Source organism: Schistocerca americana, chromosome 2 (genome assembly GCF_021461395.2).
Source record: "Schistocerca americana isolate TAMUIC-IGC-003095 chromosome 2, iqSchAmer2.1, whole genome shotgun sequence".
NCBI classification, from domain to species: Eukaryota; Metazoa; Arthropoda; class Insecta; order Orthoptera; family Acrididae; genus Schistocerca; species Schistocerca americana.
Genome location: NC_060120.1, coordinates 467,336,166 through 467,359,658, shown reverse-complemented (window position 1 = coordinate 467,359,658; position 23,493 = coordinate 467,336,166). Strand labels below are relative to the sequence as shown.

General features: G+C 39.3%; 1 protein-coding gene across 1 annotated transcript in view; it reads left to right on the top strand.

Annotated features, from left to right (window-relative positions):
* The window catches only part of LOC124593720 (endoplasmic reticulum junction formation protein lunapark-A), a 133,887-nt gene extending 120,061 nt beyond the window's left edge, over positions 1–13,826 (top strand). The window contains exon 2 of the mRNA XM_047132032.1: positions 11,699–13,826. Coding sequence (XP_046987988.1) covers positions 11,761–13,071 — 1,311 coding nt within the window. The 5' untranslated portion in view covers positions 11,699–11,760 and the 3' untranslated portion in view covers positions 13,072–13,826. The remainder of the gene's footprint in view (positions 1–11,698) is intronic.
* The last annotated feature ends 9,667 nt before the right edge of the window (positions 13,827–23,493 follow it).

The window sequence follows — 23,493 nt, the reverse complement described above, 5'->3', positions numbered from 1 at the left end:
CATGGGTGTGCGTGATGTCCTTGGGTTAGTTAGGTTTAAGTAGTTTTAAGTTCTAGGGGACTGATGATCTCAGCAGTTAAGTCCCATAGTGCTCAGAACCATTTGAACCATTTAAACTCTACAAAGACCATCCAACAAGTATGCAATGAAAAGAACTCTTAAATGAGAACGTGTAGTTCAAGTCGGAGGTGGTTCTGCGATGTTTTGGGAGTGTTTTCCGTACCATGACTTTGGCCCACTCATATTGGTTACATGAACCAGGATGTTTACTTCTACATTGTCGATTGTCCCTTGCCCTTTCGTTTACATCTTCATGATGAATATGGACACTCGCGTGTTCCAAAATGACACACATGTTCCTATTTTTGTAGGACACTCAGGCATCGTGCCGCACCTTGACCGATCCCGTAAAACACCCAGTCGTATTACTGTAGAAAATGTGTGGAACTATTTGGAAAAGCTGGTGAAAACGACATTCTACATCCCCGCAGTTTGACAGCTGTAAAGGATGTAATCAGTGTATGGCTTCATCTGGATAAGACATCTACATCTACGTACATACGCCACAAGCCACCGCACGGTGGGTGGCGGAGGGTACATTGTACCTTGCTTTTTCTCTCGCAAATAGACTAAGGGAAAAAAGATTGTATGCCTACGTATGAGTCGTAGTTTCTTGTGTTGTCTTCGTGGTACTTATGCGAAAAGTATGTTGGCGTCAACATAAATGTTCAGGCAGTCAGCTTCAAACGCCGGTTCTCCCAGTTTTCTGTGTAATGTTTCTCCAATTCCCATTTGAGTTCACGAAGCCTCTCCGTAACACTTACGTCGTGTTCGAACCTACCGGTAACAGATCTTGCAGTCCAGTTCTGAACTGCTTTAATATCTTCCTGGTTTGGATCCCAAAAACCCCAACACTACTGAAGAACAGGTGGCGCTAGCGTCTTATATGCCGTCTCCTTTATAGGTGAACCATACTTTTCCAAAATTCTCCCTATAAGCCGAAGTCGGCCATTCGCTTACCCAACAAGTTCTCACGCGGTCGTTCCCTTTTATATGGCTTTGCAATATTAGATGTAGATATTTAGACGACGTGACAGTTTCGAGGAGAGCGCTACAAATGTTGTATCCGAACATTACGAGTTTGTTTTTCCTACTCATCCGCATTAACTTACCTTTTTCTACGTTTTGAACTAACTGTCTTTCATCACACCAACTATAAATTTTGTCTGTCATCTTGTATGCTCCTACAGTCACTCAATTTCGATACCTCCGTGTACATCGCAGCATCATCAGCAAACAACCGCAGATTTCTGCCCAACCTGTCCGCCAGATCTTTCCTGTATATTGAAAATAATAGGGTCGTATCACACGTCCCTGGGGCACTCCTGGCGATGCCCTCATCTCCGATGAACACTTGCCATTGAGGACAACATATTGGGTTCTATTATAGAAGTCTTCGAACCGCTCACGTTTCGGGGAACCTATTTCACATGCTCGCACCTTCGTTAAATCTGCACTAGGACGACGTGTCAAATGCTTTCCAGCATACCTGAACAAATTCTGAATTGAGGCCAGTTTCAAAGCTAGAAGCGACGCGGTTTTCTTTTGATGTGTCCGGAGTGACCAGTTTTCTGTCCGATGTGCCTAACTGCCAGTGAGTGAGTGATAACATGAAGTTTCTTTTCAATCTGAATCGCCCGGTTGTTCCCTTCCGCGTGATCTGGGAAGATACGTAATCACAGATTGTGGGAGTGCTCACGGTACTGTCCGAGTTGTTAGATCTATTGAGAAAGCGCTAAGCGTCTGGATGCCCCGGCTAGTTAGAGCACAGCGAGCAGGGCTGGTTAACTGCTGGTGGAGCCGTAACCGTGACGGCCGAGCGCAAGGGCCGCGCCTGCCTTTCGCGGTATGCGGAACGGTGTGTGACTCGCCGTGCCGGTAACGGCGGTGACCGCTGCCGGCCCCCGCACCTGACTCGCTCGCTCTCTACGCCCACTATTTGCCCTACGTACCTTAAAGATACCTCTCACGCGTTCAGTAATATTGCCAAACCATCAATATATAGAAGTACTGTCAGTACTAGAAATATTGACGAGCAGTGTTGATGACCCTGAAAATATTCTCAGTATTGTCCATACATACTGAATGTGTGATGTCAAGTATTGACGGTTTGACAACATTCTCCACTTAGTTGTTGAGAGAGCTTCACGAACCAGCCACATGGCGTTAGTGTGCACAGTTCGTGTTTTCAGTTCGCCTTTGTGTATATCACATCTCAGATTAAATTTTTCAAATAGCCTTTTTGCATAAAAGTTTTAATAAACTAGTTCAAGGGCAATAGTGGTATCTAGCATTTTGGGATGGTCAAGAGGATTCTCTGTGACCTGCTTGCTTTATTAATTTGAAAATATAGTATAGGTTGGTGAGTTACACAGCAGCTTGGAAAAACTGCTTCGGGAAATATCTCCTTTAGTACTAAGGGGTCAGTGAAATAAATTTCAGTTTCACCAAATTATTACCGTGCAAAACGTAGAAAAAAGACGTTTTACACTTTTTACATGATCATATCCTTCTCAGGCAGATCTAACTGCTTCATGGGCTTCCGTAGAATTTTACTAATTGCGTTTGCTGATATTACAGAACAAAACCACGAGCATTCGAAACACTTGCCTGTCAGCAAAAATTTCAGACTTACCCCTAATCTCTCATAGACACCGATAGCCCCCCTCATTAACGTATCTGTATTTTATCTCCTATTAGCATTGGTACGATTGTTTCACGATGTTTGACTCATCGGGAATCATCATCATCATCAGCCAATTCAATCATTAGATGATGTGGCCTCTTCGAGCCATGGATTCAGGTAGGCTTTCAGAAGTCTTCTCCAAGTAGGACGGTCTTGGGCAGTTCTCTGCCAGGTATTACCAGCCATCTTCTTGATGCCTTTGTCCCATCTGTCTGGTGGTCTTCCTCTAGGCATCCGGTGCTCTCTCGGACTCCACTCCAGTGCTAGCTTCGTCCATTTGTTGTCTTTTCTTCTTGCGACGTGGCCAGCTCACTGCCATTTCAAGGAACCTACTCTCTCTAAGATGTCATTAACCTTCGTCACAGACCGGATGTCATCTGCCCTTTTCCTGTCCTTTCTTGTATAGCCCAACATTGATCTCTCCATGGCTCTCTGTGCTGTCCTAAGTTTCCCTTTTGTAAATGAGTTCAGTGTCCATGTCTCGCAGCCATACGTCATCACAGGAAGAATGCATTGATCAAATACTGCTTTCTTCAGATTTACTGGCATTTTTGATCTGAATACTTTTGAATTCTTCCCAAATGCTTGCCAGCCAAGCTTGATGCGTCGATAGATTTCCGGTCTTCATATTTATAATCTGGCCAAGGTAGACATATTCACTGACCTCTTGTAGTAGACTGTCCTTGACTTTCACATCTCCAGCTGGGACCCATTTGTTGGATATTACTTTTGTTTTGGAAAGGTTCATGTTCAAGCCAACCAGCTGACATTCCGATGCAAGATCTGTAACTAAGTTTTGGAGCTCTGCCAGTAAGGCACTATCATCAGCAAATCTCAAGTTGGTAAAATCTTTTCGGTCCGTGGTTCAGATTTGTCAGCAAATTAACATGCGACCAGTTCTCTTCTTTTTAAAAAACATTCTGGTGCACATTTTTTTACTGTTTACTGTTGCTTGCAAGCCGTAGCTAATACAGCTGCAGCAGCCACTATTTTTTGTGTTCAACCTCTTAACCTTGTATAACCGCGTTAAAGGAGAATTTTTTTTGATTTTACTGGTGTGAAGTCGCTTCAGTATATGGAAGATTTGACAAACTACTATTGTCAATAAACCGTAAGCAGGCGGAAATCAGGTGAGAGGGAAAGCCACGCGCCGTTAGCAAGGTACGTTCGTCGAACTTGATAGCATACCTTTCATCATAACAAAGCATTTGATGCAGAAAGTAGACTTCCGCGGAAGGTTGAATCGTTGTTCCTACTGATAAGTTAACGTCCGTATTACTCTTAGGCTGCGGTCACAGTGGCGCCGACATACGGGGATTTCGCCGAAGACGGCTGATCTTCTCAAAGCAGCACGCCAGTGCGTGCACGGTCACTATGCAACAGATGTCACGCCCGAGCATGTAGACTTCGGACGATGCTCGGTGGAATTCATACCAGTTTTTCTTCGGTCGAGTCGGCCGACGTTCCCAAAGGCAATACATAATATGTAAGTTTTATAGAAGAAAGGAGTTTGTGACATGCTGAGGATGAGAAATACCATAATAGGATATATCTTGGAATCTATGTCTCAGACCGCTACTTTATTTGAAATAACTTCTGAGGAATGTAAAAATTTAATAACAACTAACTGAATGTTACCTTGTCTTACAGTATGCATTTTCTGTGGCTGCCTAGCCATTTGAGTCTTATGTGTATACATAACGCAGTATGTCGTCCGCAACACGGACAAAATCTGTAGAAAATCATAGGTCTAGATTATAACCACAAGAAAGTGTGTGTTCAAGTGAGAAACGGGGTGTATATCAATTTACATGCTTAAAGTTACTGTAGTAGGGTTTTGGTAGGTTGGCATTAGCTGTCTACGAATTATCATTACTGCTTACTGATGTTTTTATGCCAGTACAATGGTTATTCTCTCATGAGATGGTTTGCAAATGTGATGTATCTTTTTCCACTGTTCAGTGCTTTGTGTTCAGAGTATCTTTTCTAAACTGTACGTTTGCCTCTCACACGCATGCTGAATGACAGCCATGGAAGGTTAATTGGCATATATTTGCTTTTATGAATTTATTTGAAGTTGTGCAGAGTGTTTGTAATCCTGCTTTTCAATGTCATCACGATCACCTCCAGTATGTAACAGAACGTTTCTTTCATCATCTCATAGAATCGTAAAACTTTATTGGGTTATTCTAATAACTGAGGGAAGAGTGTACAGTACTTGCACGTGCGTTTCGAGACATAAAAGTTGGAATAGATTATAACCTCCGTGACAAAACAGATTGTAACTTCCTTAATCCCGCCAAAATCTGACGCGCTGTGACCAAGCTGTCCGTTGTCGGTGTCTGTGAACGCAGCCATTAAGTGATGTACACATGATGGCACTTTCCCGGTACGCAAACGCAGCCGCATGGGAACAAACTGCGTACACAAAAATCGGTGGAAAGAATCTGCTGCACGCATGGGAGTTCTCGTGGCCATACATTCCTTAATTGTTAAAATAGCCTGTTATACTTCCAATTCTTTGCTCAGCAGTTTATGCTGCGTTTATTGTGATTAAATGCAACAGAAAAAGACAACACTAAGCCATTATAGGTACAACAGTATCTAGAGAACAGAGGTACTAATGCGTCAAATGGAAAGTGACGGCGACGCTTTGTTTTCAAATTTCAGGAATAGTTCGTAGCGGGATTTTGATTTTCGTTTTTGGAAACTGAGACTTCTCTAGCCAAGACTGTTACACGTAATGCAATTTATGCAGCGATAAGGCTGACAATAATATGTCGTTATCTGGCAAACGGCGTCTTGTATTCCAGTTTGTTATTTATTTCGTATTTCCATACAAAGAATTTCAGTGATTGTACCAGGAACCCGGAAATACTTAACAGATGTTGTTAATGGTTATACGAAGGTTGGTTTGGCTTTCGTTACGTCATTTGTACCGTTTTATCTTCCTGTTGACCAAACTAGGATCACGTAACGATTTTATTTCTTATTCTTTTTATTGTTGTTTCCTATTTTTCAAGCGTTCCTTCATCTTCTCCCCATTTTGTCTTTTCCTTTCTTTTATCCAAATCGTTCCCGATTTCTTATTTCTTCTGCCGCGAAAGCCATCTAAATTTAGTATTTTGTTCTTAAAAAGTTTTCTTTGTTATTTGAGAGTCTGTTATATTGTTTCTTTCTACTTCTTTTCTTATTTCTACAATCCACGGTGCTGTCGCTTTATTTTTCCGGAAATACGGGAGCCTATGTTTAGTTGAGCTGTTCTCATTTACTCTCTTTTTTTTAAAAAAAAAAAAAAAAAAAAAAAGAGGCACACCATTGGAATTAGTGACAAATTGATATTCATACAGTTATCGGCGAAAAATGCAAAATTGTAAGCTTTGCACGCTGAACACCAAGAAGCCTGTCTGCAGTGATGTCGGGCACATTCAGTCTGGGATCTCATTGATTGGAGTAGAATCTTCTCCAGTGCCGAGTCTCTCTTCGAATCGAGACCCGATGACCACAGTCCTGACTGTCGGCTGCTGTAAGGCCCATTTCATTTCATTTCATAGCAGGACCCCGTAGTTGTCATTTATGTCATCCTTACAGCACAGCAGTACGTCGATGATATTCTACGCTCCGTTGTATTGCCATTCGTGTCTAGCTATCCTGGGGCTTACATTTCAGCAAGGTAATGCCAGCCCACTTGTGATGAGAGTTTCTACTGCGCCAATTGGACAGAATTTGGCACAATATCCCTCTGGAGGACGCCTAACATCTCTATCAATCATTGCCAAGTCGAATAACTGCATGCGAATAACTGTATGCCAGAGGTGAACCAACGTGTTACTGACTTGCTCAGTTTTTAAAGTTCTTTATCTTGAACAGATCATGCAGTTTTTTTGAAACTGTAGTAATTTGTTTGTCTGTACATGTACATCGCCATCTACCGATTCCTGTCTCATTCAGATAATTCCTTCGAGGTGCGTCGTGTGTTTTTTAGTCTTAGAATGTATTCTGTGCAAATAAGATCAGTCTTCGCTTTGCCGTTACTTCTGATACTTTTCTCTTTTCTTAATAGGTTTCCTAATTACTTCTCATCCTCCAAACATCTGTGGTTTGTATTGCAGACATTAAGTATAAGCTGGACAGAATTGAGGACTTTGAAAGACGGATTATTAGCAACATAATCATTAAGCATTCACATGCATATATACATTCTGATCTTGCCACTGTAACATTGTTCATTCCATTTTTTCAATTTTTTTCCCCCCAAATCATATACTATTTGTATTTTAACCCATTGCATCTACGACAGATTTTTCTGACCCATTCAGCTGTACAGTTTCTTCAATATATTTAAATTTACTAGCTTGCTGTATTTTCCCTTTATGCATTTCTATGTATTTTGGAGAGAATTTTTTTATATTCATCAAGAATTTTGTTTTTTCTGCTGAAATTTGGTAACTGTTTGCAGTTTTTTTTCCCCCTTCAGAAGATTTGACTGACTAATTTTGTCAGATTTTCTGAAAATATTGTAAAATTGTCTGTAGAAGCCAGTAATTTTTTATTTATTTTATAAAAAATATTTACATGACCTCACTCAAAGATAAAGATTAGAGATGATCATCCTTGGATGAGGCAAATTCGGGAATGTCATAGACCCTAGAATACAATCTTCAGTCCCTTCATCACAGTTTCTAGTAATCTGTTTAGGAGCGCCAGGTGTGGCATATTTTTCTGTTGCACTGATGTCAGTCTCCTCAGTTGTTGGTATGTTAACTCACCAAAGGATGAATGTGCATCCACAGTTTTCACATACACTTTTCATAAATTTGCTGGCAGCTGCTCCTTCTCTGTTTTTTGTAGTTGGGAGTTAGTCTTTTTTTACAGTAACATGACCGTAGACTTTTTCTCTCATTTTTAGTTCCTGACAATTCCACGCCTTACTTGATATTGAGGGCATCGTATCTCAAAATTTTGTTCAAAACTTTAGAAGCATAGTTCGACATGCCTTCTCTTTCAGAGTGCTTTGTTTGGAGTCCACAGATGTCACTTCAAAGCATAACCATTACACAGTACACAATGAAATGCACATGGGCATTAGTCACAGACCTCGTGCAGAATCAATATTAACCAGGAACAATAATGGGGAAGAGTCCGTCTGAAGCTGATGGGCTTCTGCTTGCTACTAGGGTTAGTGGGAGTTTGGGATAGTGAAATAACACACACAGCAGATAGATAATAGCATAGTACCTGCTACAGCAAAATGTAAAGACATATTCATGCAGTAACCTTGCTCATGAGGCACAAGGTTTCCTGTGAGTAGCAGGAGAGGCAGTAAGTGTAGATCAGAAGCTAAGTCTGGGTGAAGCTAACTTTATGGCCATGTTGTTGCATCTTCCAACTTCTGAAGCTTAATAAAGTATTATTGTAATGCCTCTAGATTGGACACTGCTGTTCAAAATGTTACTTTTCCAGTGAAAGGATCTGTCGGCATTTGGTGCTTGTAATATATATATATTTCAGTACCCCATAGTTTAACATATTGAATTTTATGTTTGTAAGAAAGGAGAGATGCTATTTTACTCCTAGACATACTGTATAGCTCATGAATGTGATAATATTTTGAAGTTTTGTCGTTGTTGTTATGAGGGAGGAAATTTTGTGTTTCGTCTAAGTGTCTAGCTCCTGAATATGTTTTATACGCTTTCTTTTCTCTCAAAATCTATTTATTTTCAGCAGATATTAGAATAAAAACAATGTAGTCAGTTTTACATTGTGAACAGTTGATGTGACTGGGCGAGTGTGTGTAAATATAAGAGTTTAAGTGAGAATGTGTCATTCATTTTCAAATTTTACGTATTTTAAATACATTTATCTCTTAACTATTTGAAGGGTATGCATAAACTCACCTTTGAGAGTCCTAAATACACTAACAAGAAATACTGACGAACTGTCAGAATTAAAGTTAAGAGAACAGTCACCTGGATTTAAGTAAACCCTTTTCTTGTACCAGGCGTCTGAACATAGCCATTCGACATTATTGTTTAAACCATTTTGCAATTATAATCTCAGAGAAAACAGTGCTGTGCAGCTCCATTTGCTTTGTACTTGGTTGCAGCAAGTTGCCCATTTGCTGCTTCTGCCATGCAAGAAACATGTAAATAATGCAAATGTATGCCATTTGTACCTCATCTTCCCACAAATTCGCTAACAGTCGTTGGTTTCTACGTGTTTCACTATTGATCAAAAGTGACTACAAAATCTGCCCAAGACTCAACAGCTGAAGCTTCCGTTATACTCTTGCAGTAAATAAAATTTTACATGTTTTCAGTACTGATAGAAAACGATAATTATTTAAAGTTTAAAGTTATGTAGTCCTAAGCTTGTCAACAAACATTTGAGATATGCACGAAATCATCCCTGAGAGAATAGAAGGCAAAACGGATCCAGTGGACATAGGGCTGGAAATGTGTTCCCAAGGAGGTACACCTTCTTGAAGGTCGAGACAAAAGATCTTTGAAAGTGCAGGTTTCAGTAGTTGAAAGCACATGTGAGAACCTACCAGGCAAGTGGGAATATTCTGTCTATACTGATGTTTTAGTGGTAAAGTGGCAGTGAACCATCAGCACTAGTTCATCCTCAGCATGTGGTTGTGGTAGATGCTGTCAAGATGCCTCTGCACAGAAATGTGGGAGTGAGCTGTAGCACAATCGTATAGTAGTCACAGTACCCTTCATACCACTCGAGGCATATCTTTCAGCAGGGGAGGCAGGTCACCCACAGGAAGTGCAGTTATACCTCACCTGTGAGGCATTGTGGAAGGATTATTGGGCCGTTGAAGTGGTTGCCAATAATCCTTGCCCATGCATTGAGGCCAAACTGGTGCTGATGGTTCATTGCCATCATACCACTGAAACATTAGTACAGACAGAACATTCCCACTTGATAGGTGTGTTCTCATGTGTGCTTTCTGTCATTAGAACTCTCACTGTCAACATTTTTTAACTTGGAATGTCTTTCTGGCTGTGTGTCCATATGACCTTATTTGCTCTTTATCCTCTCAGGGAAAGTTTACTGCAGTTAGGCCCCATTTATCAAAATGATCATGTATTATGACCTAGATCTCATCAGCATGTGGTGGCCACGACTGATGTACAACTCCTGTGGGTTTGTGCTAATTAATCAATGTTTAATTGCAGTTCTTCCATTCTATTTCTGCTTCACAAATAGTTTGAGAATGGTTTTATACTGGTCAAAAAGAAAAACCTTACCATGATCAAAGGTGCAAATACTAAAGTGCTAAATATACACTGTGTTACAGTTGGATAACCAATGGCTGAGGAATCCTTTTATAAGAAACCATACAGAAACTTAACCTATACGTGCTAAATTGTGTACCATAATAAAACTGGGATAGAAAATTCTGACATAAAAATGGTTAATTAAACGTTTGCTTGTAATATAATTGGTCACTGTTAAGAGTAACTACCAGTGACTATATAACATAAAATGTGAATATAAAAGTTCAGTAAATGCACATCTTAACTCAAATGTGGGTTGGACACTAGACTAGCAGCATTATTAAAAAGACAATAGATGTTGCGATATCTAATTAATGTTTCCAGCAATTACCGAAAACTACCGGGACTGCAATGCTTGGATAAGTCTGGAGTGAGATCATATGTCTTCACATTTACATTGTATGCTTATAATTTCTCAAATTTAACAGTTGATGCAACAGATTTCAGATTGATAGAAAACACTACATTACGCTGAGTGGTGCATCAGAAAGGAATAACCTGATTATTCCAAGGACTTGTTACAAATGACTCCTTACAATACTTTGTCCCATGTGAGCAGCCCTGTAGATTTACTATCGAAGGATAAAAATTCAATATGAACAACACACTGGCCATCAAAAACTCATAATTGCATGTACTTAAAGCTCGTTCGCATTTAGTTTACTCATTTTGAGCTGCAAAGAGTGATCTGTGATGACACATTAGAAAAGATAGACTTCTTGCCAAGATCAGTAATAATAGTTGTTATACTCGATAACCAGTTTTTGAAATCAATGTTACCATCTTCACATCTAGAAAACATTTATACAGTATGACTGTATACTAATCAATATTGTACCATACAGTATCAGGTACAAAGTAAAAGAAAAAACAGGAAATGCAGCATACCTCGACAGACAGGTTATTGCATATTTCTTAAAACAGCAGTAAAAGTACTCTTTCTCATAAATTGGTAGTAATGTAATAGACTAAAAGGCTGATACATTGGCATGCCAAAATTAATACTACCCTGCACTCAGTTATACATCTGTCTTATGTCACTCAGTGACTCTACTTTCCCCCTTTTGGTGTCGGCTTTGTATACAGAATAGTGTTTTGGAACCTTTCATCATACCAATCAATTTATCAAACTCTACTGATTGCTGATGTCAGTGTACTTAAACTGTTCCCAAACAATCTTTCTATTAACTAGTGGTTAGAGCACACAAGATCTGAATCTTTTGAAATTTTAATCAGTTCTTGGCCCCAAGACCGATGACCTCACGGTTTGGTCTATTCCCCCAAACAACCCAACCCATCTTGGCCCCACTTTAACTCTGAGTTCAGAGTCATCTTGGACGTGCCTGTAATATTGACTTGTGTCCACAAATGGGATGCAACTTTTCTAGTCTCAGTAACTTACTTGCAGATCTTCTAGAAGAATTTTCTTTTTTTCCATGCGCCATCTGTAAAAGAAGTGAGAATTTAATATTCGTTGAAATGAAAAATTCCTCTACACACGTGTTCTTTGTACAGTTTTAATCACTCTGTGTGTGTGTGTGTGTGTGTGTGTGTGTGTGTGTGTGTGTGTGTGTGTGTCAGACAGAGAGGGGGGGATCACCTTATTTGTCTCAGGTTAGATAATGTCAATGTAATAACATATATTCCTTTTTCGTTGTTGCAGGTGAGAATGCTTGCAATCACCAGCTGACTCCTGTGAGACAAAACAGGCACCATACAGCCACTATGGGGATTGTGCTGGGTCGTTTCCGCAAGAAGCGGACAACGATTGAAGTTTTGGAGGATCTGGACAGGCGTATCAAGGAAATGGAAAAGCGACGTGCCAGTACAGAGCAGACACATCGCGTCGTTATCGGTCGTCTCGTGCTGTATTCCGTTGGCACCTATATTATTGCAGCATTAGTGTTCTATTTCTTTTTCTTCCCAGCTTCTCTCAGTGAACAAATCTTCTATATAACACCACTGCTTGTCTTCCCATTGATCGTGATACTTCTGAGACGCGGAATCGTGTGGTATTTCAAGCGACAAATAACGAACAGTGAGACAAAGTTGGCACAAATGGAAAAACAGAAGCAAGATATCCTTGAAGAAGTGATGGACAAAGAAACTTATAAGACTGCCAAACAGATCTTAGAGAGATTTGCACCAAAAAAGGAACTAGCTGTGGTGTCACCACTGCCTGCAAAGACATCAGCCTCCAACCAGAAGGTTGATAATATCTCCCCATCTTCATCAGCACCAGATCTCAGACGCCGTCCTCTGGGGCAACAACAGCAGCAGCAACAACAACAACAACAACAACAACAACCACGAGAACATTTCCAGCCACCAAAGACATCTCTGGTTCCTAGGGGTCGCTCTCCCACTCTTCTGCAGTCAGCACCTATATTCCCTGCACCAATGGGAGGTCGCTATCCCGGTGGCTATACTGGCCAGAGTAGGCTTGCCCCTGGCCCGCCATTGCCCCGGCCGATAGCACCTCGCGAGCGATCGGTTGTTGACCGTCTAGTTGATTTTCTTATAGCTGATGGACCAAGCAACCGATATGCACTCATATGTCAACAGTGCCAGTCGCACAATGGCTTGGCTCTCAAAGAGGAGTTCGAGTTCGTTGCGTTCCGCTGCTGTTACTGTTATGCAATGAATCCAGCACGTAAAGTGCGCCTGTCACCGCCTCGTATTGATGGTATCGACCGTCCATCCGCTGCCCCTGGAACTCTCCCCTCACTTCCTCCACCTCATACCATCGATTCGTCTGAGGGTCCCACAGACAGTGAGTCTGAGCGTTTATCTAGGTCAGACTCCTCCTCTGAAGATGAAGAGGATAAAAAGCAGCTATCACCATCATCATCTTCCACACTACCAGTAGAAGAGAACGTAGTAGATGGTGATCAGCATGACAGTGGAGACAAGGAGGATGTGAAGAGTAAGCTGCAAGAGTCCGATTCTGCCCCTCCGCTTCCTGCAGAGGATGGTGAGAAGCAGCCTCCCTCAGAAGAAGCACATAAAATTGAGGAGCTGTCAGCTGCAGAGTAATCCTTGTAGCTGGTGCTGGCACAGTTAGCTTTGCAGTTTGTCACAAGCTTTTCATGTTGCCACATTCTACTTCACTTTGGGAACCAATTGTAATAAATAATGTGCTTCCAGATAAAAGTATAGAAGTATCAAAGTTGGTGTAATCATCCAACGTCAGAAGTCTTTGTACACAAATGCATGTTTCTGTTTCTTGTATGGATGTTATTTGTTCTACACTATTCTTGTTACCCTCATTTCTTTGCATTCTGTTGTTGCATTTAATTTTACAGCAGCCGTGGTTGGCAAAAATCTCATATGAATTGATGCTTCATTTAAGACTGCTTTGAGGACTTAAAAATTCTAATAACAGAATAGATTTTTAAATTATAATGTTAATTCTGTTTACACATTGAGGAATTTTTTTTTTTGTGTAGCTTTTAATTTATTTTCGTAGTTGAGTATACGTAAATGCACAGTCAATTGAATATTTAAATTTATTTATTTGTACCTAATATGTTTCTACTACTGACAGAAAGTATGAATAACATACTTTGTTGTAAGTTCTTACTTTTCCATCTTTTGCCCAAAACTGGGAAGTTGTGTCATACAACTTCAATAATTCTGTAATGGTTGGGATGTGTACAGCAGTCAATTGAAATTATAAAAGTGTCTTAAATAATTGTTATAGCATTGCAGCATGCTGCTATATAGATTGTATTTTTATATTTTGAAGTAATTAAAGCAATAAATATTTTGTTTGTAAGCTGCTCATGAAATCCCGCATTTCTGTTGTTGACCACCATGTATTCCACAACAAAAAATTCATTGTTTGTCATCATGTGTTCATTCCAGATACATTGGATATCTGTTCAGAATGTAGGCATGAATCACGACATGGTATGTGTAAGAGAGAAGTAGTAAAATGGTATATAAGAGAGAAGAAAAAAACCAAGACTTAGACAAACAAATTTAAACTACAATTTGTATCAGGATAGCAATATAATGCAAAGATATCACTGTTGTGGCTTGATGACTTCAAAAAACACAAATCTGCGTCAAAGAAAAAAGTACATGGTGAATTGCAAGACCGATTTAAGGGTTGAAGTGTAGGTATATGCACATTAGCAACTGCAGTGAGAAAAATGGCAGCCATGATAAGATAAGAATACTTACTATATCAGCACAGATAATAATGTGCTTTGAACATTGTTCATACATTTCTTGTCAATAAATTTATGGAGTATAGCATTGTTTCTTCCACATTACAGCAATTTAAATTTGCTTTGAGATTTTTCCCTCTAATCTTTGAGTGAACATTTTTGCCTATTATCCTAATTGCATGAGCCTTTGTTTCTGTTTAATTGATTGCTAATGCTGCTTCACTGTAGTCAACAGGCACAATCATTCTATTAATAGAGATTGAAGTTCTCTCTTCCTTTTTTATTTTTATCCTTCCTAATACTGACTGTTGCTATGCTTATGAATGGGGTTATTATTGCCTCCCTTCTTAGTTTTACATTCATGGAAAAATCTGTTTTTTTCCACCAGCAATGCTTTATGATCTTTTTCACGTATCAGGGTGTCTTTTTTCTTGACTCTTTGCCAACGTTACCCTTACTTCTTTCTCGTTAATCTCCTGTGTTTCTTCCTTTTACATCTTGCATGTGTTTTTCAATGGGGTATGGGACTGTTTTCTGCAATGTCCCAGTGTAGACTTCTCTTAATTTCAGTCCATGATGTATCTTCATCAGTTGATAAGTACTTCATATCCTGTCTTCTAGGTGACCATGAGTTGATGGTCTTAAAAAACAGTGAAAAGCTTTTTACATATATTTGTAATATTAAAATGCTGTTTAAACAAGTTTTATCTTTAGCAGTTACTGCAATATTCATTTTTCATTCTCATAAAGTTTGTAGAAAAGGCTTGTCAGCTATTGTTGCAACAAGGTTTCAGCAACATTTTGCATCCTGTATTTTGACTTTTTATTTGAAATTCTGTCATAAATATTCACTACTGTTTCCATTTGAGATATTTCTTAAAATTGACAGGAATTAAGTTATGGTATAGTTATAGCACTCTGCAATAAGGAGAATGACAAACACATTTAGCATTGTGCAGCCTAAGGTATTTAGGGACATCATCTAATGTGTTCTAGTGTGAATGGTATTTAATGTTTCATTCGGCTATGTTCAACTTTTCAGTTAACAATTATGGATTACAAATACGCTTCTCGGGTTTGCCGCCGGATCGTATTGTGTAAATTGCACAATATTTCTTCGATACAACTGCTCAACATCATCAGGTGATGGTAGCTGCTGCTGCCACTGCTGCAAGGTGCGACTGATCATAATCGCACAGCGGCGGCGGAATTTATCATGACAGGAGCAGGCAATACGCGTGCGCGGGAAGACGCTCGTAGTTGGAGGAAAGCAGTGCTCCTGGTGCTCCCTGCTGGGAGCCACAGAAAGGCCATCTGCGCTTGCGCTATGGGCAATGACTGTGCTGCCGGGCGCTCCTGCGGTTAAAGTATGAACTAAATCTCAACTACGCGTTTCGTCACTTGAGGAAACGGAAATTCTTGTTTTCCCTGTTTTTGATTTAATGGCAGCCAGTGCTGGATTCCAGGCAGCACTCAGTCGAAAACCTGCATCCCTGTTGATAAGACTGTCCGCCGTGCAGATATGTATGGCCTCCTTAGTAACACAGTCCCAGAAAGATGACGCTGGGGATAAAATTTCCGTCTGTTCATAAAGAATACGATGTTCCGTGTCCAGGCAATGCTCCGCTACCGCTGATTTACCAGGTTGCCCCAGGCGTGTATGACGATGATGATCGATGCAACGTTCTTGCACGGTTCAGCATGTCTGTCCAATATAAGATTTTCCACACTGGCATGGGATTTTATACACGCCACGTTTCCCGAGGCCAAGGTTGTCTTTGACCGAGAACAATAAATTCCTCAGTCTTGCTGGTGGCCGAAAAACACACTTGACGTCGTGCTTTTTGAGGATTCTTTCTATTCTCAAAGACATGCCGCCAAAATAGGGCAAAAACGCTGCTGCAGTGGGTGTCTTCGTCTCTTCATTTACATCCCTGCTTTGAGATTGCTTGGAACGGAATGCATGGCGTATCTGTCTATCGGAATAGCCATTCTGTTGGAATACTGTTCTCAGGTGTTTTAGCTCACGAGGTAGACTGTCGGCATGTGAGACTACATGTTCTCTATGCACCAAAGAGCATAGGACACTACCGCGTTGTGCAGGATGATGGTAACTTGTGGCCTGCAAATGTAGCTCTGTGAGAGTTGATTCGCGATAGACGCTGGATTACATAGAACATGCAGGGAGAATTGCTTGCATATCAAATATATATTAAAAAAAAAATTGCATCTTTTGCAGAAGTCACAACTTTGTTGCTTTTTATGCTGAAGATTTCTATTAAAATTTTGGGCACATCTTGAAAATAATTTATTACAAATCAACCCTAAACATGTTTTGAAAGAAACTCTGTCACCTCTAACTGCATGTTCATCCGCAAGCTAATTTACACACATCCTATTAAGATGAATCTGGTATTGACATCACTTCTTGATCAGCATTACGTAAAGCTCAGCCATTAAGGCCCTGTTGAAACAAGATGGAGGCTTGCTTAATCACAAATGGAAGTTAATCTCCTAAGTATCTAGACACAGTTTCAGCCTGTGGGGGAATTCAAACCAGGCAGAACTGTAGGTCTCCAGGAAAAATGGATTTGTTATTCCATAATATTTTCATTCCTATAGAGCAATTATCTGTGACAGTGGTGTACGATGCATGTGTAAAATTTGTGAATAGAAGAGCTGTGGTCTGAAGTGAGCACACATTGGATCTTGAAGTGTGAAAAAAAAGCAAAATGATAAGTGTTGTTTGCTGCAGATCGTACTCGTGAAAAGCGTGTGGTGTATTAGCTTCCATTGTCCAGGAACTGTAAATGTATTGGACTGCAGTAGGCCTGTGAACCCCATTTCTGGTCATCTGGAAGGGAAAATGTAGTCTTTTTTACATAAGTCCTGTTTCAAAGATTCTCATGCTGATTCGTGCGTAATCAGAGGTTGCTGTGGTGACAACTGTCTGAAAGCCTCCATTGTTGAACTACATGTGAGGTGACATTGGATACAGCATTTAATATCAAATTCTTCATGTAGAAATTAGTTGGAGCAACAAAAGGTATGTCAGGGAGGATTTAGAGCCTGAGGCACTGCCCCTCCTTCGGCTACTTCACATATGATTTTTCTGCAGGATGTTGCTTTGTCATTTGTGGCAAGAAAGAAAAGTATCAAAGCCCTTTTCTGTGAATACCATTGCCTCTGCGACTAGTTGCCCATTTTAAATGTATGGCATGTGGTTCATAGGCAACATGTTCATCACAGCCCCCCAGGAACATTTGGTGGTGCTTTGTTAAGGTCATTGTTGGTTTTGCAATGAATGACAAAATAGTTTCGAGACTTCACAGTAGATTGCTCTGAGTGTGCTTGCTACTAGTCATTGTATGTTACACGTTCTGATTGATACTAACATACATTTATGTGTGTGTGGTGGGGTAGGATGTAAGTTCGGTTTACAAAGATACCCTTTTCAGGATGTAGTCCTCCCCCGTCCAGCTGCCATCCTCAGTCTATCACTGGAATGCCCTTAACAAGTTTCCTTTCTGATTCGTGGCACTGTGGTGTCTGTTTTACTTTAGAAACTTTTTATGTACTTACGTTATTATTATGTTATTTACATTTTGACAAATAGTAGTTATTGCCGGATAAAACAGTGAATGGCACACTTATCACAACCTTGTTAACAACCAGGTATCAAATTCATTTTTCCTAATGAAACACGGTTTTTGGTTCCAAAACAGTAGTTCTAGATAGTTTCTGTTGCTCTTGATGCATTTTCCGTAGGTTAGAGGATTGTCAGCTAATTCTTCATTATTAAAAAATTAAAAATGCTGAGACACCAAATATTTTATGAGCAGAATAAATTAAAATAACACTGGCATATGTCCTAATATGACGGATGTAACACTTTGATTCCACTGTACTTCATTTAAATCTTCATAAGACCAACACACTTAAATGTCTCTCGTATTCATTCATTCATTTAATCACGCAGTGTTTGATAAATGTTATCTTGAAAGAGGCCCTTCAGAGGTGTGAAAAAGAGTCAAATAATGCATTACCGAGCAGAATCATCACTCCTGGCTGCTTCTGTAAAGTATACTACTAACAAACTTACTAGTGCTAATCACTCAAATTAATCAATAGCATAATTTCTTGCTGATTACTTTGTAAACACTGTCTGATAAAGTGTAGCACCAAGAAGGAGGGGAGGAAACAAAATGAAACTTCACACATAGAAAGAGTATGTGGTGGTATTTCAGTGACTGTAGCACCGAGTCATATTTACAAGGAAATTGACAGTATGAGTCCGCTTATCAGTATGACGTTTGCCTCCATTGTCCCTGATGCATGCACTGATTTGGCTGGAAGTGTGTCATAAAGCTGTTGTATCCCTCTCCTGCAGCAGCCTGGTGCACAACTGTTATAAATGGTCCTTGATATTCTAGATATTAGTACTGCAATGGAGTTGATGTCTGAGCTAGTCCCAGTCCCTTATATGTTCTATCATGCACAGATATGGTCATCTTGCCGGGCACACGAGTGCTTCAAAACCATGCAAACAGTTCATAGAGGCCCATGTCATGTGAGCAAGCATTGTCCTGTTGAAACAGGACACCACAATACTGTTGCATGAGGGATAACATATGGGGACGTAGCAAGCCTGTGATTCACTGTTGTGATGTCAGTTCTCAGCCACTATCAGCCTTTACATAAAGTGATGTCTAGTGATTTCCCATGCAGGTCACATGGGGTAATGCAAAATTGTGATTCACTGCTGAACACAATGGGATGCTACTTGTCAGTGTCCATGCTTTCCAGTCACAGCACCATGCTAAACGCAGCCACTTGCATTGTATTAATGGCAGCCCAGGCTGGAGAACATAATTACCTGGTCCAGATACCCCTTTGTGATGATCGAACAGATCCTTGATGAGGGGTATGCCTGCCCTCATGTTCCCAAGCAGTCAAACAGTGGACCTCTGTCACATCCAAATGTCCCGCAAATCTGGATATTGCATGATTCAACCAGACAGCCAAATAGAGACCCAGAGTGAGGCTCCATTGAAACAGTTAGTGCTGATACTGCATACTCATGTGAGATGGCATTATCTCCTTGTCCTTCATAATGATCACTCAACATCTGGTGCTGTTCATAACCTTTATACACCCCCACCGAGCCTGTTAACACCCCTAAACATGAGCAACACCAAACACTGTTTCTTTATGTTGCTTCAAACATAGCATTCATGTTACTTTACACAGACAAATATATCAGCCATCTATATACTGATAACATCAGGATGTATCTACAACAATATTGGTTACCCAGCATTTACATTGGAGCCCAGGTATTGTAATAAATTGTAGAAGCATTGGCTAAAAAGGTGTTCTTTTACTTTATTTTTGAATTGTTGGAGATTTTAGATTTCCTGCTTTATGTATATTGGTAACCTGTTGCAGACTTCTGCACCTGAATGTAAAACTTAGTTCTTACAAGTTCATCCTAAGGTCACACTTGTTATTAACTGCAAATGCCATTAGGATATAAGTTTATTGACATGAAAGTGTAAAAACTCCTAGGGCCATGAAAAGGCTTGTGTAAAATGCTTGGTTATCGTCATTAATGCAGTACTGTTACTGCTTCCTTATTTAGCATAAATACTTTTACTTTAACCCCAGAAGACTGACAGAGCACAGAAGTGAGTGTGAAGCAATTAGGACTGAGTTTCTTGGTTACTGTGTCCACATGCTGGTGTCCCCTCACTTTATTATGCATTTGGATGAGCAGGAGCTTTACATGTGGAGCTTCATCTAGTGTATGACCATTGATCTTTACTGCTGGTACCTGTAACTAACTTTTATTTGTATGGAATTACGTAACATGAGTTTTTGTACAGCTTTTGGCTGTTGACCAGTTGTAAACATATTGTGTTATTCTCCTAACTGTGTCTGGCATTAGTGTTTGCTCCCTTTATCAATGTTTGAAGAGTCCTCCAATATCTTGGATAAATCATTTATGTAGACAAGAAATAAGAATGGATAAAGCACTGAAACTTCTGGCACAACATATGTAATGTTTTCCAACTCTGCACTGAATCCTATTCTTGACATATCATTTGCTAAGGTGGACCTTTCTTAATCTGTTGTTAAGATATGACTTAATCTATTCAAGGAAAAGGCATATTTTAATTTCTCTAGAAGAATTTTATGATTTACACAATCAAGGGCATTGGTAAGATTATAGAATATGTGAACAGGGTAATATGTTTGTTTAGCTCTACTAGAAAGGGAGTTAGAATGGAAATTTTTTTTTCAAATTTTTGTCAGATTATAACATTTCCAATTTTCTGAATAAAATAATTATTTTTTTAAAATATAATCTACACCGGTTAAAAATGTTAAAAATTTTTATGTGCATTACTTCAAGATCTAATAAAAATCAGTAATTTTTTTATATAGAAGGCTGTGGATTGCTATGTTATAAAGGTTAAAGTACGTGTTTGTATTGGTAGTACTGTCAAAAACGATATCATATAGTTTCATAGTGTAAACATTCAATGTATGTCGAGGTGGTAACATTTTTCCAAGGAAAAGTGATGAATAGATTGATAAATCACTCAACAATTAAAGTATGGCGCAAAAACGAAGTGTTTTCAAGAAAGGTGGGTTTCGTGGTAATAGATTTTCGAATAAAGGAAAACATTATGTTCAACATGTGGAGTGTGATGTTACATACAATGAAATACAGGCAAACTCGTCAGTATCTAGAGAAACACTCATTAGTGCTTTGAAGATTAAAATAAAACATTGTGTTACACAGTTTTCTCAAAACAAAGGTGATGCAAATGGTAGGTTAGGTTATATTCTGATAGATTTACACATCCTAACAAGGGTGTTAGGTGAATGTGTGTGTTCTAAAATATGTGGAGGGCCAGTTAGTTTACTTTAAAACAGTGAGGTATCAAATGAACTAGCCAGGAAACTTATCATTATTTGTGCCAGTTGTAAATCTACTCATTCATTTTGGAATTCTGATAAGTGTAAAGATAATTATTTTTAAGTAAATTTCAAGTAGTTTTATGGATTGAGAGCCAATGGCAAAGGACACACTGCAGCAGAAAGAATGTATGCCGTGATGAATATGCCATGCCCACCTTGTAAAATTGACAAGTATGCAGGATTTATTGGCGCTGCTGTTGAATCTGTTGAATGAGTCAATGAAGGGAGCTGCAAATGAAGGTGTTTAAATAAACAATGGTATGACTGACATACCAGTAGCTTTTGATGGCCCTTGGCAGAAGTGTGGCTACAGTTCTAAGAATTCTGTTGCTATGGTGTCCAGTGTGGATACTGGAAAGGTAATGGATTTCCAGATTTTAACCAATTATTATTGTAAGTGTAAATCAGGGAATGAAGGAGGGCATATCTGTGACAGAAATTATGAAGAAACAAGTGGTGGTATGGAGGCCTCTGCAGCTACTGAAATTTTTAGTTCACCTGTGAATGAAAGTGGAGTGTGTTACACTAAGTTCTTAGGTGATGGAGACTCAAAAGTAGCCATTCAGCCTTATGGTAAGAAGATTATCACAAAACTAGAATGTGTTGGTCATGTCCAGAAGAGGACAGGCACCAGGTTAAAGGAGTTGAAACAAAGTTTCAGAGACAAGAAACTTTCGGATGGTAAAACCACAAGAGGCGGGCTGACAGATGAAATGAATGATGAACTACAGCAGTATTATGGGATTGCCATTAGAAATAATACTGAGGATTTGTTGAAAATGAAGCAGGCAGTATGGGCTTCCTTCTTCCACAGACTGTCAACTGATGAAAAACCAGTAGCCCACATTTGCCCTCCTGGACCTGATTCATGGTGCAATAAACTCAATGCCCAGTACTCAAGCAATTCATACAGCCATAAACAGTCCATCCAGCAGCAGTCATGGATATCATAAAACCTACTTAAAGAGACCTGGCAAATCCTGAGTTACTGAAGAAGTGTCCGCATGGCCAGACTCAAAATCCCAATGAGTCATTCAGTAATCTTATATGGACTCACTTACCAACAAATGTTTTTGTTGGAATGAAGACACTAAAATGGGGTGTCAGTGATTCTGTTATTGCTTTTAATTATGGGAACATTGGTAGGGTGAAAGTGCTACAGCATATGGGAATTAATCCTGAAGCAAACTGCGGCAGAGAACTTGAACAGATGGACAAGGTTCACATTGATAAAGCAAAGTATGCAGCACAGTTGGCCACTAAGGAGTCCAGAAAGAAGAAAAGGAGGAAAAAGAAAACATGGAAAGTGACTAAAAATAAAAAAATTAAGCATGTATTAAGCGAATTACAGTTTTTTGAAACTTTAGAAGCCATACCTGAAAATTTACATTTTCTGTTGCATTTTCCCCTAAATCTCATAAACCACTTCAAGTAGAATATTCAGATTTTCAGGAAGTAATAACATACATATCTCGAGTCTACTGAACTAAAAGAACATAATGTTATTTATAATTAAAATTATTTAGGATAATGTACAAAAAAATTACATAAAATTTTAACTCTGTAATTCAAAAAGCAGTGGCAGAAATGCAATTGTAGTTCATTAGACTCAGAACATACAGTTTAATGTCCTGTTAAAGTTTCATGCCAATGGCTACAGTGGTTCCTGAAATACAGGTAAGCCAAGTCACTAAATTTAACATTGTCAGGAATATGAGAGATTGTATATTGTCTTCTCAGTAAAGAGGCCTGTTGTTGTTGTTATGTGTAAGGTGTATGTCATTTTCCATTATGTACATATTTGTATATTTTTACAAAGAAACACGATGCTTGACCAGTACTGATATTTTGCCTCCTGGAGGTAAGGACTAGTTGGTTATTCTATCAGTAATTTAATAGTTTCCTCAGACGAATTTTACTTTTGATACCATCATTTTGTTTCAGTTTTTGAGTTATTTGAAATCGGAGACTTTTTATCACAGTTTCATTTGATCTGAAGATGCAAGCATATCAGCATTGTTCATGTTTATGATTACTTGTGGCCGATGTCAAATATTCAGTTTTTATTCTGTTCTGTGTATAATCGTTGAACTACATTTAGATTCATTGAACATCCTATGTCACGCAGATGATGAACTGCTTTTTTATGCGTAAGCTTATTAGTTGTCTTCAGATAATATCAAAAAGACTATATACTCCACAGATCATGTATTTACTTATTGTATTTAGATGGTCTAGCTCACAATTGTGTTTGATCATAGACCAGCCCAAAGGTGTCTTTGGACCATTATTGAAA